Below are 18,674 nucleotides of genomic sequence, written 5' to 3' on the forward strand. Positions count from 1 at the left end.
ATACATCTACACCTCTAATAAGGCTTTCTCCTACACAATTGGAAGGAAGTTTTAAACGTCAGACTGTGGTATTTTTTTTTTTCATCGTCGCCAGCTTCCCGTCACCCCACTTGAAGTCGGTGGCCGGGAAGCGATATCATGATTGGATTTACTCCTCTTTCTTCTACAGGGATCGCACTTGGCAGCCGAAATCCGATCCCTGCCCTTCAAGACCTGGTTAACTTGGAGATCCCTCAGAACCCGGTGCCGCTCCTCGCTTCTCTTCACACCGAGGTGATGGCTTACCCAGAGACAGAAGAAAGGTCAGATCTGAACATAGAAACAAAGAGCCGAGATCAGGGATCAGATGTACGGCGGATATCTCCAATATAAGACGTTGCGGCGCCCAGGTTCCGGGTGTTGTTTTCGCCCAAGCTCCCACACTCCTCAGCTGCCAACATGCTTCAATTAGAGAGGGTCTCCCAATCATACAAAGAAATAGAGTCGGAAATAGAGACATCGGTGGCGGTAGAGCTTACATCTCAAGACTTGGAGGTGCCTTTTCAGTTTACTTTTGAAGCGGTCCGCCCGAACATATTTCGAACCACCTTTACTTCGTCCAGCCATCCGCTTCCGCCGTATCCGTCAGTCATTCAACCGCAGACAAGGCTCAACCATGTCCACACTCGCACCTTACCAACAAAGGACTCGTCAAGTCGCCATTTTGAGATTGGGGACATCAAAGCCTCAGTGGCGTGGAAGCATACCCCCGTTGTATCGTTGGGCTGGCTTAACTCGCCAGAGCCACTCCATTCAGATCTGGAATTTCGATCTTATGCTGTCGATGGCCAGGGAATAGCCCACTATACGCAACATGATCGAAAGGCTCTCCATGTCGGTTTGGGCGAGAAAGCCGCGCCCATGGACCTCACTGCGCGCTTTTTTCAGATCTCCGCCACGGATTGTTTCGGCTATGAGGCCTGGGACACCGATCCCATGTACAAACACATGCCTCTACTCATCAAGGCCACACCTCAGGGCTGCGTTGCCATGGTGTCGTCCAGCCATAGTCGAGGGTCCTGGGCCGTTGGTTCCGAGATCGATGGTCTCTGGGGCCATTTCAAAGTCTACCGACAAGATTATGGCGGACTTGAAGAATACCTCGTTGTGGGACGAACCCTGAAGGATGTGGTACGAAGTTATGCCGAACTCATTGGATTCCCCTTGCTGGCGCCCAGGTGGGCCTTTGGCTATTGTTCTGGAGGCTACAAATACACCATGGGTGATGATCCTCCCGCCTACCAACAGCTCCTCGAATTTGCAGACAAGCTCAAGGAACATGGCATACCTTGTTCAGCACATCAGATGTCAAGTGGCTACTCCATCGCCGAGACCGAGCCTCGGGTCAGGAACGTATTCACCTGGAACAAGCACCGTTTCCCAAACCCGGAGAAGTGGATCGCGCAGTATCATGCTCAAGGAATTCGACTCTTGACCAACATCAAGCCCTTTTTGCTCGCATCACACCCCGATTATAAATATCTGGCGGACAACGACGGGTTGTTTACGGACCCTCACTCCCAGAAGACCGCTGAAATGCGCCTGTGGAGCGCGGGGGGCGGTGAAAGTGGTGCGGGTAGTCACATTGATTTCACGTCAGCGGCCGCGTACGAGTGGTGGGTTCGCGGAGTCGAGAAGCTGAAAAAGCAAGGCATCGATGCGATGTGGAACGACAATAATGAGTATACTCTACCTCACGATGACTGGCAGATGCGTTTGGACCCAATCGTTCCCAGCAGAGGGAAGACTCCCAACAAAGTGGGTCTTTTTGGGCGTGCGATGCACACGGAGCTGAATGCGAAGGCGTCGTATGAAGGACTCTTGAAGGCCGAACCCGGAGTTCGACCGTTTGTTTTGACGAGAAGCGCCAGCATTGGAACCCTGAAGTACGCGTGCTGTTCGTGGAGTGGCGACAACATGACAAGCTGGGAGAGCATGAAAGCAGCCAATGCGCTGTCACTAAATGCAGGGGTCAGTCTGATGCAGTTTTATGGCCACGACATTGGGGGATTCGAAGGGCCTCAGCCTTCTCCTGAATTGCTGCTCCGTTGGGTTCAACTTGGATGCCACCAAATCCGCTTTGCCGTGAATTGTTTCAAGACGTCGCCCTCAGATAATCAGGCGGGGGAGGTCATTGAGCCATGGATGTATCCAGAGATCACCCCTTTGATCCGAGATGCCATCAAGAGGAGATATGAAATCATGCCATACATATATTCTCTTGGGCTCGAGAGCCATTTGACCGCAAGCCCTCCGCAACGCTGGGTCGGGTGGGGATACGAGTCAGATCCCGAGGTATGGACCAAGAAACTGAAAGCTGGCGATGAGCAATACTGGTTTGGAGACACTCTATTGATCGGAGGCGTGTACGAGCCTGGCGTCGCCACGGCGAGGGTATATCTTCCTCGAGCGCCTTCGGAAGAGGGATTCGATTATGGATATGTCAACCTCAACGCACCACACCAGTATCTCGCCTCGGGCCAATGGGCGACGATCGCTTCACCGTGGAGGGATAGCATTCCGATACTCGCCAAGATTGGTGGGGCGGTGCCGGTCGGGGAGAGTGTACAGACTCGAATGCCCGGCGATACCCAGCACGAAGGCCAGTCCCTTCCGGAGGACGACTATCGAGGCATCGAGATCTTCCCACCCAAAGGTAGTTCGCACGGACGGACATTCGCCACAACATGGTATGAAGATGATGGGCTGTCACTGCATCCGAACATCTCTTCATTTACCGTGTCATACAGCGCGACAGAAGAGAAGGTTACTGTGGCATTGACTCCGAATCTGGAGAACGTCTTCGTCCCGCCCTGGAAGGAGGTCGTTTTCATTTTGCCACGTGGGGACGAGAGATATATAGAATCGGCCAAGGGCATGGCCATGGAGCGCCTTGAGTCCCAAAGCTGCGGAAGGGTCCGCTATAAAATGCAGGTTCCGGAACTAGACGGACAGGCTTGGTGCAATGGGTATCATGACTAGAACTTCTCTGCATAGTGGGTAGAGGCTGAAAAACAGAAAATTCCTCACCATACATGGAGAACTGGGGCGGTGATACTTGCCCCCCATTGGACATGCCTAGAAAGAGTTGCTTAACGCCACAACACCACTCCACCACTACTGCAACGGTGATGGCCATATTGTCGCAGCGGCCCCCAGAATCGGTGAGAGTGGGATAGCCATTACTGCTTGTCGCCTCACCAAGCGCCGGAGATGGCGACTCTGCTGTGGAGCTGACCAAGAGCTACTGAGCCAGTGTAGAATGGCGAGCTTCTTCTCGGCTGTTGGGCTATTCGCTCTACGGCTCTAGAACGTGGAGAAGAGACCCCGACCGGGGGAATTATCCCGGCAGAGAAAATATGCTATCAGGGATGCTATCAGAAAGTCAGACAGGGTTAATGACCAATCCGCGACGATCGATAAGATTAGATGAAATAATCTTCGACAAGATAAGATCGAGTTTTTTTCGCAACTTTTCCTCTTTAGGAATAGTTCCGTATATCGCCAACCTCGCCTCTAGGCTCGACAGCTCTGCACTCAAACGTTGATTCACCTCTCTCCTTTCGTCTCTGGTCGGTCCATGGGTTTGCTTCGCTTATTTCTCGCCCTCTCATTTTCGTCTCATTGGATTTGTCCGCCCGGCAGGTCCAAGCCAACCCACCCTTGATAGTCTGCCCTGACATACATGGTCCAAATGCTAAGGTAAGGTCGTTTGCGGCCACATCCCCGAGGTTCTCGATGGGCTCGTGAGCTTGGATGGTTTTTGAATGAGGGTCACGTTCGGTCAAGGGCTTGGCTGCCCACCAGTTCGAACCCGCAGGGATTGATTCTCGAATGTATGTCTAGATCTGGAGGTGAACTCTCATGCCATTACATTTAGCAATTCCACTTCCGAACACAACCCATGGAGACCATGCGACAGCTCGTGAGTTTCTCGCTTGCGTTTACCACCAAGCAAGGATCTTCCAAGATCGCCCGCTGAAGAAGGGTATGTTCTACACAGGTATTAATATCCCTGCGCGGCCGGACATGCATCCGTGCCTGACCACTCACACTTCCCTGACTCCTTTTCATTCGCTTTTGTTTCACAACTTCTCTCCCTCAATATGAGGTTTGCTCCCGCCTGGATCAAGCCGAACTTTGTCCCCGTGGCGGAGAAAGGCCCGGGTAGTGACTCCGAAGCTGCTGCACCGACCAGCGAGGAGATCATTGCTAAAGATGTTGGACTGTCATCGGAAACCCCTGCCCGTGAATCGTCGGAATCTGAAGGCGTCGACCCCAATGCTCAAACTGGTGTGCAAAAGATTGAAGCGACCACCTCTGTCTGGACCAAAAATCAGCTGATCATCGCCTACCTTTTGTGAGCAAATGAATCATTCCCCCCCCCCCCCCCCTTCTCCAATGTACGGCCACGATATGGCAAGCTGACCGAGTCCAGAATCTTCGTCATCTATTTTGTCGACTCGATGCAGCAACAAATCACGGGAGCTTTGACTCCCTTTGTCACGAGTTCTTTTCAATTACACTCCCTGACAGCGACGACGAGCATCCTGTCTCAAATCATTGGCGGCCTCAGCAAGCTCCCACTGGCCAAAATTCTCGATATTTGGGGCCGTCCACAGGGTTTCATCGTCATGGTCGTCTTCCTGACTATCGGATTGATCATGATGGCGGGCTGCAACAATGTGGAAACCTACGCCGCCGCTCAAGTAAGTATATCCGAGATTTATCTCCACGTCTGGCTCAGAGAAAGAATAGGTCTTCTACTGGGTCGGTTACAACGGGAGCACATATGCTCTCAGCATCTTCGTCGCCGACACGTCGCATCTAAAGAACCGAGGACTGATGTTTGCCTTCGCCTCGTCCCCTTATATCGCTACCACCTGGATCGGGGGCCCCGCGGCCGAGAGTTTTGTGAACGGGGCGGGCTTTAGATGGGGATTCGGCACTTTTGCCATCGTGTCGCCCGTCATCGCTCTCCCACTGTTCTTCCAATTCGTGTACAACTACCGCAAAGCGAAGAAAGCCGGACTGATGCCTGCCCGCGAGAGCGATCGGACAATGCTGCAATCAATCAAGTACTACGCCATCGAATTTGACCTGATGGGTCTCCTTCTGATCTCCGGTGGGTTGGCTCTGTTCCTTCTGCCTTTTTCACTCTACTCCTACCAATCCGACGGCTGGCGCTCGCCAATGATCATCTGCATGATTGTTTTCGGCGGTTTCTTGCTTATCGCATTTGGCTTGTGGGAGAAGTACTGGGCCCCCCGGAAGTTTATTCCCTGGGAACTTTTGGCCGACCGAACGGTGATGGGGGCCTTTATTCTGGCAGCCGTCTTGTTCTTGAGCTTCTATATCTGGGATTCGTTCTTTTATTCCTTCCTCATCGTCGTCAACAACCAGAATATCACCCACGCCTCCTACATTTTCAACATCTACAGCATCGGGGCTTGTTTCTGGGCCGTCATTGCCGGGTTGTATATCCGGTGGCGAGGTCACTTCAAGAACATCGCCTTGTACTTTGGTGTGCCTTTGACTATCCTGGGGGTGGCTCTGATGATCCATTTCCGTCAGCCGGATCAAGATGTGGGATATATCATCATGTGCCAGATCTTCATTGCATTTGCAGGCGGCACGCTCGTCATCTGCGAGCAGATCGCCGCCATGGCAGCGGCGTCACACCAATATGTGGCGGTGGTGATTGCTGTGGAGGGCATGTTCTCTTCTGTCGGTGGTGCTATTGGCAACACCATTGCGACCGCGATCTGGACCGGCAATTTCCGAGACAAGCTGATAGAATACTTACCGCCTTCAGCGCAAGGCGATGTGGATGCCATCTACGGCGATATCACAGTCCAAACGTCATACGCGGTGGGGACACCAGAAAGAGATGCCATTAACAAGGCCTACAGCGAGACGCAGAAGTTGATGCTGATTGCTTCTACCGCCTTCCTGGCTCTAACCATCGTTTCCGTGGCCGTGTGGAGGAATATTCAGGTCAAAGACTTCAAGCAAGTCCGAGGTCGTGTGGCATGAAAATTGTTTCGGGAGAAATTGTTTCGGCATGTCACGCCCATGTCACTGCCCAGGTCACTCCCACGTCAATTTAGTGGATATCAATCTTTTCAGCCTAGTTTGATGTTGAGTTTCTCTTGTGACTACCTGACACCGTGCTCGGAACCGTCGAATAGTGATTCGGCACCCAGATAAGTACTTCATTTCCCAGCCAATCGGTATCCTATTCAACGACTTTCGGCCCTGCATTCGTATCGTACGAATTTCTGCAAATGGTTTTTGATCGGAATGATAGGTAAAGAGGGTCGCGCAATGCCCTCGATATGGAAGTTGATTTGCAGGAGGTAGTGCGTGGTCCAAATAAATCTCCGGTCTCCACCCTGGGTGTTTCCTAATCCGGCAAATTGCACGAGTCTCACAAGGTTTGCCTTCAGCATTCCAGTCCAACTCCAATTGTATTTTGCAGATAGAGCGCCGAGGACAGCCTCGCAGGATGCGGCGACGTGGGACAAAAGAATCTTCAGTATATATTCTGGTCTCGCGAACACCCTTCCTCCTCCCACCGAGAGTTTCTTTCCCACCACCACTGGAGCCGAACCGTTCCCCACCATGAATGTGAAATCGAAATCTAATCGAAGAGGCATGTCTTCCACGTCAGAACGACAGCCTCACCATGATCTGTCGAACGATCCACCACCGAGTTACTCTGCCGCCATCAACGAGACTATGAATCACTCTCCCCAACCATGGTCATCAACGACAAACCGAGCCCCAACCAATTCCCCTCCAAATGGAACTCGGTCATCCCCTTCAACAACACCGACACTTTCCTCGCCCAATTCATCTCCATTGCGACCCCGCCTCTCCCAAGTAATTGCGATTCCTGCCACCGTCTCGAGATTGGATTCCCCTTTCCTTCGCGCGTACCCACCGGCCCTCGAAGCGTTCTCCATTCCCATGTCCACATTTCTAAATTTTCTCGACAACCTCAACCGAGTGGCTGTCACATCGCCTCCTCTCCAAGTATTGGCCACAGCAGGAGACATTGTTAGCTTCATACCAGAAACCACCGCCCAGATCGTGGGGGCATCGATCAGTGCCGCCGCTCAAATTTCCTCCGCGGCGATCAGCTACGGTCGCACCGAGATAGAGTTGCGAAAGGCGAACGCCGAGACCTTTGGGCCAAAAGGCTTGAAAGTCGAGATCGCCAGGATCGATGCCGTTGCGAGACTGACGGGAATGCCGATCCTCAACAGCCAAGGAAAAGTCGATAAAAGGGCGACATTGCTGAAACCGCTCGACGAGCTTGAGGAAGGCGGTCTCACCATCAGCGGGCAACAGAGAAGACTCGACACCATGCAACCGTGGATCGCACATTTGGAAATGACTCCCCTGCCCGAGACTAGAGAACTCCAAAATCCGCTGGACGAAGTAAGCATCAAGATCAGCGAGAGGATCAGAGTCAAGGGAGAGACGAAATTGATTAAGAAGCGAGGCCAAGCCCATAGCGAGTACAAAAGGGAAGCGGAAAAGGTTCGGACAGATTTTGACAAGGAGATGAATAAGATTTACCGGAACATGGAGAAGGAGATGCGGAAGCTTGACGCAGAAATCGACAAAGTTGGACTGAGTTCGAAGCCCGACACCGTCGCCAAAGTAGAAAGGGAGAAGGAAAAAGCGTTGGCTAAATATGAGAAGCAGAAGAGGAAAGAGGAGAAGGAGTATGAGAAGGAAATGAGGGAGATTGAGAAGGACCAACTCAGTGATGATGAGGAAGAGAAACATATGAGGAAGATACTCTGGTTGATTATCAGGGAAAAGGATGCGTTCAGCGGTTATGGACCAAATCCGGATGTCCCAGATCCGGAAGGCTGGGCTGAATTACCATAGAGGAGAAGAGTCACTAATGGGTCAATTGAACATAATGCTCGTGATTCCGTCATGAGTTGTCCAGCCTGGTCTCATTGTCGAAGCGGCGACATGGAATCTGCTCTGCAAGGTAGTTTGATGTCATCGATAACGACATCGCCTCCCGATTTGCTGGACCAGGAATTCTCCATCGATACCTTCATTCGCCTCAGCCCATCTCACCACTCTGTACAAACACACCCTCCCTTGCGCAACATGTCAATGCCCGAGTCCTGCTGTACCTGCGCAACTCTCCTTTCCGACGTCAAAATTCCCTACGACCCAGATTCCGAAAAAGCCCTCCTCCACAGTCGACGCCTCGAATGCTGCTCCCGCCAAATCTGCGCTCCATGCCAGTATAGATATCCTCGGTTCCGATCATATTGTCCGTTCTGCCAGATTTCATCGGGTCCGTCGTCCCTACCCAAAGATGGGCTACGATTACCTCCCTCATATACCACATCTACACATACATTGTCCCGCAGAAACAGAGCAGAGACTCCGCCCCCTTCATACGACGACTCGATCTCGGTAACTCCACGCCATCGTATGCTCTCTGATCAACCCAGCGGCAACCCACCTCCAGACACCGAAGATACCGTGCACTTCATATCGTCCGAAGACAATCTGCAGTCTTTATCACTATCTTACAAAGTCCCCATCCCCGTCCTGAGACAACACAATAACCTATACTCCGACTCGTTACTCGCTGCACGCAAATGGATATTGATTCCGAAATCGCACTACGAGGGGCCATCGCTCTCGACACCGCCGGACCCGGAAGATGAGCAACGGAAACTCAAATTGCGCAGGTGGATGGTCGCGACGAAATGCGCCGAGTATAATGTGGCAACGCTCTATTTGAAGGGCAGTGATTATGATTTGGACCTGGCTGTCGAAGCATTCAGGGCTGATGAGGAGTGGGAACGAAATCATCCAATGAAGGGTAAGGGGAAAGATACTGAGGCGGAAAGGCGGAGAGTAGGGCGCTTTGGAAGAGGAGGAAGTATATCCGGCCAACTGTCCTAAACACTTGTCGGTTGAACGAAAGGCATACGACGTCGATATACCATCAATCGGGACGAGATTTCCGACTCAGCAAGTGAGTGAGGAAAGAGGCCACAAATTCGAAGAATCCGTGAAGATTCAATTCCTGTTGAATACCTCTCCCGACTTCATAACTGATAGGCAAACCCCCCCGGATCATGGAACTTCACACTCGTGAAACTCGTGATCCAGGACCCAGGACCCCAGATCCCCTTGCAAAACACTACCTACCTTCCTTTCCATCAAGTCTGATTTGGCAACGCCACTCCCATATCCAGGCAGCGGCGTTATCCAAAAGAGGTGAGAGCATTGAGAGAATGACGTTGATGAAATAATGACGCATCTACGGAGGACGGCGTCGAGGGCGTACTTGTAGACAATGCAAATACAAATGCTAGACAAGTATCGCCGGGACACCCGTGGATGTACCGTACGATAACGCGAACACATTGACACTGCAAGAGGGAATACACATATGAGAAGAACCGCCTTGAATCTCCCATCCGTCCGTACCTCAGCAGTTTGGTATCATCATCACAATGAGGAGCACAGTGGTACAAGAGTACCATACGTTAAACTTTTTCTTTTTCGGAAAGCAAAAGCCCACTGATATCCCAATCTCATGTGCGTTATGTTATCCTGTAACCTGGCAAACCCGAAAATCTAGCGAACCCCACCCATGTCAACCTTGTACAAACACACACTTGTCCCTTTGCTCCAACGTTGCGAGTTTGCGACCGCAATCATGATCAAGATGTCCGATTCCGCAATTCATCCGTCTGAGCACGGGAACTGGAGTTTCCAGCTTCCACAGAACTTGAAGTGCTCGAAGTGCTCGGCTCTGGAGGTCCGTCAACTTTCACCTCTGGATTTGGTGCCGTGGAAGGTCCTGCTGCAGCAGAGATTTCCGCAGCTGTTTGCTCCTCGGTGCGTCTTCTTTCCTCTTCCAATCGCTGTGCCTCGCGCTGGGCCTGTCGCTGGGCCTGTCTTCTCGCAGACTCCCTTGCCCGGACGTGTCGTTCACCCACACCAGGAATCAAACTCGCCAAAAATAGCGCCGCTCCTTGTTCCACACGATAGAAAGAATCCCGCCAGAAGTGGGGATGATGTTCTTGATTTTGCTGCACTAGACGAGCTGCAGCCTCTTCCGGTGTCATTTGTACCGCGCCACGGACGTGAGCTGGTCGTTGGGGCGTCTGGTCGGATGTCGCATTCTGGGGAGTGGTATTATCAGCGTGATTATCTCGATGGCGTTGTCTCCGAGCTTCACCCTCCGGTGGTGGGGGCACAGGTGGACCAATCAGATTGTCGAGATGTTGACGGGCGGTATTTAATGCACGATACAAAGGAGCATCTCTGGGCTGTAAACAGATAACGGCAGCAGCAATGATCATAAGCCATCGTTTCCAAGTTCCTGGCTCAGAAAAGACAAACATGAACAGATAGAGTCGCAGGAAAAGCCAACCTCGTTGAATGATGAAAGCGAACAAATCATTATCTGCATCGTTCCGAGGGGCTGGTGCCAAAGCCGGTGGGACCCCCCGTTCTCTCCTGACCACTGCACGGCCTGGGTCGATGTTCGCAGGGAGGTTTCCCTGTGCTGGAGGAGTATTTGTTGCTGCGTGCTGGTTGGACACTGTGGGGAGGCTTGCAGCGGGTACGGGCACTGAAACTGGTGGTGGGTTGGGCCCTGGGACGCTCACATGAGCCGGCAGAACACCAGAGGCTTGAACGTTTGAAGCGGGCCGATCTGAGCCCTGCGGAGATGGCTGTTGCTGTAAGAAGTGATACCATCCACGGGGTGAGGAAACCAAAGCTTCCGGTCCTCCCGGTGAAGACATCAACCACACCGTTGTATAAGGATCCGGCAATGGCTCGAAGTCGGAAAGCGTATGTGACGATTGAGTTAAAGGGGGATTCGCTGGCGGCTCTCGGGATTGCGAATGTCGAGGAGAAGATGTGTGCGGTGGAGCTCCTTGCTGTGGCTGAGGCGGTCCATGCGAAGCTGGTCTCGATTCTCGCTGGCCAGGAGCAGAAGAAGGTCGTTGAATGATAGGTCGACCATTCACCTCTATCGTAACAATCATCCGTTCCCCATTTGGTCCGTGGAACTCCTGGAAAGTGGTACGAGGGGGGTTATTGAAATTGGGACGGAGACCGGACGGGAGCTGCCGTGAGGGAGGTGCTGCGAAACGAGCGAAATCAGGAGGAAGATGTGCCGGGGGAAATCCCCACAGAGGCGGTGGAATTGGTGGAAAGTCTCTCTCGCGCGTATGAAATTCACGCCCGTGCTCTACGGTCGTACCAGGACGGACGTTCGGTGGAATCGGCGGGGCCGGTTGTGGTTGACCATTTGCGTCGACGAGGAATGGGATTGGACCTGGAGCAGGGCGGTAGTTGGGGTCTCCATTGGGAGGCGTCCCAAGATTATTGTGCTGCAAAGCTATTCTTTGTTGGACAGACCGTAGATCCGCTCTATTTGCTTCAATTTGTTGTTGAATGCGAGAAAGCGACTCTTGAAGTCTCGTGGCAGACGTCTCGGCCACGGTCAGAGGGTGTGCGAGATCTGGCGCGGGTCGACGCACCGCTGGAGGAGGATTCGAGACGGGATTCGTTTGGGCTGGAGGCGCCGGCGCGGGTTGACGAGATTGAATGACAATATGAAGCGTGTATGGCTGGGAGCTGACTTCGGTGTCGGGCTAGAGACGCCATTAGAGAGTGGATAAAATACAGTGACATGTTCAGCATACCTCGATCCGGAGGACATCTCGCAAAGTGGCATCATCCCGCATCAACGCTCTCCCTTGGTATATGAGGCGTTGCTCGGAAGGAGCTGGATGTTCTGGGAGGTCGGCTTGAATTCTCTGCTTGAGATCCGATATGGTAGTGGACAGGGCAAAGCTTCCCAGCGAATGGGGTAGTCTCGGATTGCCAGTGACGAGGTAGGTGACTCGGAGATTGACATGGTCAGGCTGCAAAAAGTCGGTTGAGGGCGCAGGAGTCGGGTTGTCGCGGTCCATAGTCAGATGAGGCGAGGACGAGTTATCATGGCCCCAAGCGGTGAGGAGTTAGAAAATAATAGAGAAATGAAAGGAAAGAAAGACCACTTATACAGGTGGAAGGCGAAGTGAGATGTAACGGGCCTAAGGTGGAGATGGCCAATAGCAACGTTAACTGTGATTCGGTACATACTCTAGGACCAGTCTGTCTCTGGTTGAACTTTCGTCATTGTGCAGCATTTCAATAACCCGACGCGTTGATTTTACTGTTCCACATGATTTCTCAAAAGAAACCTCTCTCTCCCTAAACTCGACCCAGCAATGTCGGCCACTCGAATTGGTAGATCGTGTCTCTACAGGCGGTCATCCATCCACTCTCAATGCTGGCGCTTACGTGCTTGCTTTGAACCTTATCCTTTCCAGTGCCAGCGGAGTCGCATTCAGTTACATCAGCGAAGGGCGTTTACAAACACTCCAAGACGGTGGGGAAAAAATAAAGGACAAGAGGAAGAAAGCTTCAGCGCCCGTCTAGGAAAGGCATGGAAGTCCACCAGGATAGAATGGAAACCCATTCCCATCGGACTTGGAGTTGGATTCCTAGGCTTATTACAGTTGATACGGATCCGTTCCAGAGAAAGAGGAGCTCAAGAGGGGGATTCGGACAAGCCTCCCCAACGGCAGAGGATATATCCTAGCGGTGGCGGATGGCAGGTTCAGATTATGTCCACGCTTCCTCTCAAGGCGATTTCGCGAATATGGGGACGGTTCAACGAGTTGACGATACCCTATTCCTTGAGAGTCCCGGGATTCAAATTGTACGGCTGGATCTTCGGTGTCAATTTCGACGAAGTGGCGGAACCAGACCTCCACGTCTATCCAAATCTGGCGTCATTCTTCTTCCGAGAATTGAAGCCTGGACTTCGTCCTCTTGATCCCAATCCGAATGCAGTCCTATCACCAGCCGACGCACGAGTCCTACAACTTGGAACCATTGAGAACGGCGAAGTTGAACAAGTCAAGGGCATGACTTACAGCGTCGACGCTCTTTTGGGGAGAATTGCCCCTACCACGCCGAACCCGCAGGCACCGTCAAACATCTTTGCTGTGCCAAAAGATCCCCACTCCGGTGCCTCCGATAGTCCCGGTACCAGATCTATCACCGCGGATGAAGAATTTGCCAACATGAACGGCATTTCATATACTCTCCCCAACCTGTTCTCTGGCTCACAACAAGCAAGTACATCTCCCAAACAAGACGCTTCCACAAAGTCTCTCCCTTCATCCGAAGCAGCCGTCTCGGCAGATCTCGCAACAACTCAACCTTGGTGGTCTCCATTCTCCTCTCCATCAACCGACAAGAAACTCTACTATGTCGTGGTCTACCTTTCCCCCGGCGACTATCACCGCTTCCACTCCCCTGTCAGCTGGGTCTGCACTGCCCGTCGCCATTTTGCCGGCGAGCTCTATTCTGTGTCACCCTACGTCCAACGCATATTGCCAGGACTATTCACCCTGAACGAAAGAGTCGTGCTGCTCGGCCGCTGGAAATACGGTTTCTTCAGCTGCACGCCGGTCGGTGCGACGAACGTCGGCTCCATCGTCGTCAATTTCGACAAAGAACTTCGCACGAACTCTCTCACCACCGATACCGAAGCAGGCAGACAAGCTGCCGCCGCGGCGGAGAAGGGCGAGCCTTACTCTGGATTCAGTGAAGCAACCTACGACCAAGCAAGTAAAATCCTGGGTGGCCATGCACTACGAAGAGGTGAAGAGATGGGCGGCTTCAAACTCGGATCCAGTATTGTGCTGGTGTTTGAAGCTCCCGCTGGCCGGAGAAAGATGAGTCTCGGCGAGGGTAGCGCCAGTGGTGGAGAGTTGAAAGGCGGGTTCAAGTGGGCTGTTGAGAAAGGTCAAAGAGTCAAAGTTGGCCAGGCTTTAGGATCTGTCGTGGATGAAGAATAGGAGAAGGTTGGGCTGTGAAATAACGACGCCATGAGCATATTATTGAATGTATACACTCAGCTCGATTGTTGAGACCGAGCAATGTACATTACAACCTTTTTGGACCCGTTACACTCCTCCCTCCCGACTCTAGCTTTGAAGTATGAACGTCTGCCTGAGCTGGCTTTCTCCATTCAACGGTTTAAATCAGGCAAGATGCACATGAAAGGAACGGGCTAGTTGGGATGGAGAGAACCGGTTTCATTGATCAAACATACGGTTACAGGTGTCAATTTACGGGCTTCCAGCTGTTTGTTCCAGCTTTTCTAGCCGGCCATCTAGTTGGTGACTGCCCAAGTCAACACACCGGCACAACCCGAGAACACCAAGACAACCACCAATAAGCCCCCTCTCTCGACTATTCGTGCCAGTCGAGCGTCCATCGGGTGGACACGAGTGGCAAGATAACCCTCCTGACCCGAGAACCATCTTGTCAATTCGGCCATTGCCCTGGTGGACAAGGCACCGCTCTTGCCCATATCGTGGGCCAAAATAAACCCTCCAAAAATGTATGTGATCGTGGCCACAAGCAATAGGACCTTTCCAGCTTTACGCTGGAGGGTGACAAGACTGGAATCGACCCCTCCTTCGCCTCCGATCAATGTCGAACAGCTGTATTCCATCCGGTTATGGACGAAACACCACGCCTTCTCCAACCAGTCGCCGTTTTCCAAGAGTTGTAGGCGTTCGAATGGAACTCTACCGAGTTCCGGCAGGCTGGTAATCGCAAGTTGTTGTGGTGTGAGAGGGAATCTTGGGCAAAGGTCTTTGTCGATTTGTGATACTGGACGGTCATCGCATCGAGCCAGGTCAGCAGACAGACGGACAGAGATATCGTTGATTAATTTATTAGCTAATCGAAGTGATATGAGATGACCAGGGCTACTCTCGCGATTGTTTCTTGCTCCAGGGATGTCGTTGTTGAATCTGGCGGTGCCCTCACCGGGTATCTGAACAAGGTCATTGTCTGACGAGTAATTTGCCAGGTCACCCCCACTGGTTTTGATTCCTGTGCCACCGTCGAGAAGATTTGTTGAGTTGTTTCCATCTGTCGGTCGTCCATTTGGGTGGAATACACGATGGCCTCGGAGGAATCGAGAGATGTCGCTGTCACTCGTAGTGTATCCACCATCGAGGAAGCATTGGGATAGAACATTCCTGATGGATTCTTCAGTGAAGTTTGTGAGGTTATGCACCTGGCATCGATGACCAGGTTCAATGTCCAATTCTATTGCCGTGGTATTTGCCATGCCTGTATTTGCGGTGGAGCCGGTCTCATTGTGTCCATCGAATGCTTCTCCCGAATTGGTCGTGTCAGGTCTTCTGTGTTGATAATCATTATTCATAGTCTTCCCCAGGTATCTCATCCCGATGTCTTTATTCCCGACCCGAAGAATTTCATGGCTCTGATCTACCGAGGGAGATGACGAGTCATTGTTCGAGGTCTCCAAGACGGTCGGTAGGAGTAAGCTTGATGGACGTCTTTTGCCCGAATTTTGAGCAGACAGATACTGTTCCATTCTCCACCACTGAGGATTTCCATGGCCAGCCGCTTTGTCTCTGGTTGATTGATGACTGGGAGAAGAGGGGTTTTGGTGAAAGTAGAGACCACCTTTACGGCGCAAACCAGGTCGACGATATGATCTCGTGGGCGATCCCGGGCTTTTTCCGCCATTCGAGCCCGACGAGGTATCAAGAGTGTGTCTGTTCGTCAATCGAAACCGCAACTTTGACGGTGTCACGAAATCGCCGCGACTACTATCAGGAAATGACTCCCATTCTCTCTGACCATCCTCTATATCGGCAGGGTTTTCGAAGGACTGAATAACATGCCCCTGGCCTCGCTCTCGGTAGGTTTGGTAAACACGACGCTCAGACTCGAGGTATTCTTGTTTTGTCATACGTGTTCCGAGACTGATCACGTAGTCTTCAGAATCATCACCCTTCGCTTCGGTCGGTAGGGTATCAACCGGATGCTGACTTTGCACCGTCATGTCAGTGCTAAGAAATGAAGGTTGATGGAGTGGTGGGTTTGCCGGTCTGGCACCAGCATATTGAGAAACAATGTTGTCTAGGGTGCCGGAAAATCGAGCGTCAGCCTCGTTGGAGCTTTCAAAGACTGCGCGAGACTCATGGTGATGATCAGCCTCGCGAAGAACACCCTGTGCTGAATGCACTCGCTGGGTCGGTAGGTCCCGCAATGGGATAGCATCGTTTCCAAGCGGTAACACATCCAAGTCATTCGATTCCTCTTCATCCGTCGAAGAACTTGAATGGCTTAGTGGGAAACGCGTATCCCTGCTTGGCGGAGGCTGTTGAAGACTTCCGATTCTGTGATCCTGGATGTTGGCATAATCGGATGGCCAATCCGGGTATCGGGGACGCGTTGTCGGTCCCCAGAGACCTGAATCTGTTGATGTGGCATCCAATTGGAATTTTTGCGGAAGATAAGAGTCCGAACGATGTGATGAGTCGCACGCCGCCCGCTGAATGCTTGGGAACGTTGAATCATATCTTGCCTGAGGACTAGAGTTGTCCCAGTCAAGACGTGGTTGAATGCTATCGTCGTATTGGAAGGACGGTTCAAATGTCTCAAAATGCAGGTCGAAGGTGGGATCGACACTCAAATTGATGTCGAAAAGATTGTGCACACCAGTCCTCGGCTTCTCTTTCTATCAAAGGTCGTCAACTATTGAATATTCGACGCGGAGATGAGTCCTTACCACAGTTGAGCGATGGGGCAAAGACGAAGGGTTGTTCCTTTGAGTGATTCTGGCGGATCCTCCAGCTATCGTACGGCCAACTCCAGGCAGGAATAAAGGAGGTTGTGATCGCTTTGTCTGCCTTGAATCTGTGTCCACGGTCGACGGCCTTTGGAGCGGCAGTGGACCTTCTCGTGCAGGAGGTGGGTCTTTCCACGATCAGTAATCTTTATACCACCGATCCTGTAGCAATCACAAACCTGTCAAGCGCAAAGATCTTCTTCTGGCTGCACTTCGCTGCTGAGCAGAAAGTGTCCCTGATAGATATGTAAGAGATGAGGTTGGAGTTTGCAAGATCGGAGACGCCGTGCTGCAGAGGTCAGCGTCGCTACCGTCACAATAGAAAAGCTCGGGGCTCCGAGCGAATGCATTTGCCGCACGATCAGTCAAATTAAGAAGAGTTGTTGAAGAGCCAGGCGTGGCATGAGAGAACACCGGGTCCAGTCGTGGCGGATCAGATAGGTGTGGCGACGGCACATCTGGAGATTCTTGACTGGCACATGCAGTGGGAATGTTCTTGAGTGCCAGACGAGCTCTTGGTGCATTGTGGGACCAATTTCGCCCTGTCCCTTCATGTTCATGTGTCTTTGTCCATGCTGTTTGATGGACCTGCACTGGTTCACGCTCTCCCCCCTGGCGACTACCACGTAGTCCAACATCCTGATACCACCTCAACTTTGCCAACTTCCAGGACATTTTATTATTCTTTCTCTAGACAAACAGGAAGTGACAAAGCCCAGATACAAGTTAAGGGAACCGGCGATATGACTCAAGATTTAAAGCACCGACCGCGCTTCCAGTCGCCTGACGAAAGGCCTGATGGCAGGTCAAGACACCGAGGTCGATCTTTCAGAAGTGTGCAAAGAATACAGAGGTCGTTCTGGTGTATTCTCCAATATCAATGGTGAACCAACAGATGCTCGAAGCGTTCACGAGAATTCTCCAATGACAGCTAGGGTCGTCTGGGAAACATTTGCTTGCGAGAGATCGTGACTCGGCCATGTCTTTTCTCAGCTGATACTTCCAGAAACGTAAAGGGGGTCAGGAAGCGAGGAGCAAGAAATTAGGAGTCAAGATGCAACTTCAAGGCGTAGAAGCTACCCACATATTTGAGGTAGGTACCACCGCCCACTGTCACGAACGATGGCAGGCATTGACAACTGTACGGGGTTGCTCTCAGGGAGCAGTTGGGTGGTCGAAATCGAACCGCTTCAGGCAACTACTGAGAGGTGTTCTGGTAGCGAACATACTTGGTTGCTGCGATTGACTTTGATTGGCAGTACCATAAACAACATTCTTGATAACTTGTCCGGGCAGCTACTTACCGAGGGTTGCCCTAAACCGGCAGAGGGCTCGGCTGAGGGACGCGTCGGGAGCATTTTCGGAGTGCTCATCATGCTGTTGAGGGTACCTTTTAGGACGAGAAAGGCGGTCGACAAGAGTGTCAAGTGACGAAAAGGTACCAGGGGTGGATATTTTTAGACGTCATCGTGGGGTGCCTCTTACTGGGCAATACATCATCGGCCAACTTTCCGAGACTGTGCAGGCAGCCTTGCGATGCGTTTCTCGAGAGGATAGAGGAATAGTTGGACTAAGGGAGGGTAGGGAGAAACAAGCATGATGTGGAGGAGAAGACGGGGAGTCGAACAGGGAAAGATGGCGGATGGACGGACAAGGGACGTCGGGATAAGAATAAACACTCCGGAGTGTCGGAGAAATGGTTTTCCAGCCCGTTTCCACTTTTCCCCGGTGGCTATGAGTTAGTCGCAGCCTCGCTTGGATATACTTACAGTACTCCGTAGGCCTATAGCCGTCTCCATATGCAGCAAGAGAAGCAAGGATGCGTATGGCCCTATGCAAGTTCGAGCAAAAGTCCGCTGAGGCGATACATCAAAGCAGTTCT

General features: G+C 52.0%; 7 protein-coding genes across 7 annotated transcripts; 5 read left to right on the top strand and 2 right to left on the bottom strand.

The window, feature by feature from the left end:
* Window positions 1-438: 438 nt before the first annotated feature.
* Window positions 439-3,021, top strand: Z518_02073 (uncharacterized protein; the record flags this gene model as incomplete). Its single annotated transcript, XM_013419102.1, has 1 exon — window positions 439-3,021. One exon carries the CDS (start codon window positions 439-441, stop codon window positions 3,019-3,021), a length of 2,583 nt encoding a protein of 860 aa, XP_013274556.1.
* A 1,124-nt stretch (window positions 3,022-4,145) lies between these two features.
* Z518_02074 (uncharacterized protein) lies at window positions 4,146-6,075 on the top strand (the record flags this gene model as incomplete). Its single annotated transcript, XM_013419103.1, has 3 exons — window positions 4,146-4,399; window positions 4,478-4,748; window positions 4,798-6,075. The coding sequence occupies 3 exons, from the start codon at window positions 4,146-4,148 to the stop codon at window positions 6,073-6,075; spliced, it is 1,803 nt and encodes a 600-aa protein (XP_013274557.1).
* Window positions 6,076-6,663: 588 nt separating this feature from the next.
* Window positions 6,664-7,944, top strand: Z518_02075 (uncharacterized protein; the record flags this gene model as incomplete). The annotated part of the gene is made up of 1 exon (XM_013419104.1): window positions 6,664-7,944. The coding sequence occupies one exon, from the start codon at window positions 6,664-6,666 to the stop codon at window positions 7,942-7,944; it is 1,281 nt and encodes a 426-aa protein (XP_013274558.1).
* Window positions 7,945-8,178: 234 nt separating this feature from the next.
* On the top strand, window positions 8,179-8,991 carry Z518_02076 (uncharacterized protein; the record flags this gene model as incomplete). Its single annotated transcript, XM_013419105.1, has 1 exon — window positions 8,179-8,991. One exon carries the CDS (start codon window positions 8,179-8,181, stop codon window positions 8,989-8,991), a length of 813 nt encoding a protein of 270 aa, XP_013274559.1.
* Window positions 8,992-9,758: 767 nt separating this feature from the next.
* On the bottom strand, window positions 9,759-12,029 carry Z518_02077 (uncharacterized protein; the record flags this gene model as incomplete). The annotated part of the gene is made up of 2 exons (XM_013419106.1): window positions 9,759-11,708; window positions 11,760-12,029. 2 exons carry the CDS (start codon window positions 12,027-12,029, stop codon window positions 9,759-9,761), a joined length of 2,220 nt encoding a protein of 739 aa, XP_013274560.1.
* Window positions 12,030-12,728: 699 nt separating this feature from the next.
* Window positions 12,729-13,970, top strand: Z518_02078 (phosphatidylserine decarboxylase; the record flags this gene model as incomplete). Its single annotated transcript, XM_013419107.1, has 1 exon — window positions 12,729-13,970. One exon carries the CDS (start codon window positions 12,729-12,731, stop codon window positions 13,968-13,970), a length of 1,242 nt encoding a protein of 413 aa, XP_013274561.1.
* Window positions 13,971-14,287: 317 nt separating this feature from the next.
* Z518_02079 (uncharacterized protein) lies at window positions 14,288-17,467 on the bottom strand (the record flags this gene model as incomplete). The annotated part of the gene is made up of 3 exons (XM_013419108.1): window positions 14,288-16,681; window positions 16,733-16,920; window positions 16,972-17,467. The coding sequence occupies 3 exons, from the start codon at window positions 17,465-17,467 to the stop codon at window positions 14,288-14,290; spliced, it is 3,078 nt and encodes a 1,025-aa protein (XP_013274562.1).
* Between the last annotated feature and the right edge of the window lie 1,207 nt (window positions 17,468-18,674).

This window comes from Rhinocladiella mackenziei (genome assembly GCF_000835555.1).
Source record: "Rhinocladiella mackenziei CBS 650.93 unplaced genomic scaffold supercont1.2, whole genome shotgun sequence".
Classification (NCBI taxonomy): domain Eukaryota; kingdom Fungi; phylum Ascomycota; class Eurotiomycetes; order Chaetothyriales; family Herpotrichiellaceae; genus Rhinocladiella; species Rhinocladiella mackenziei.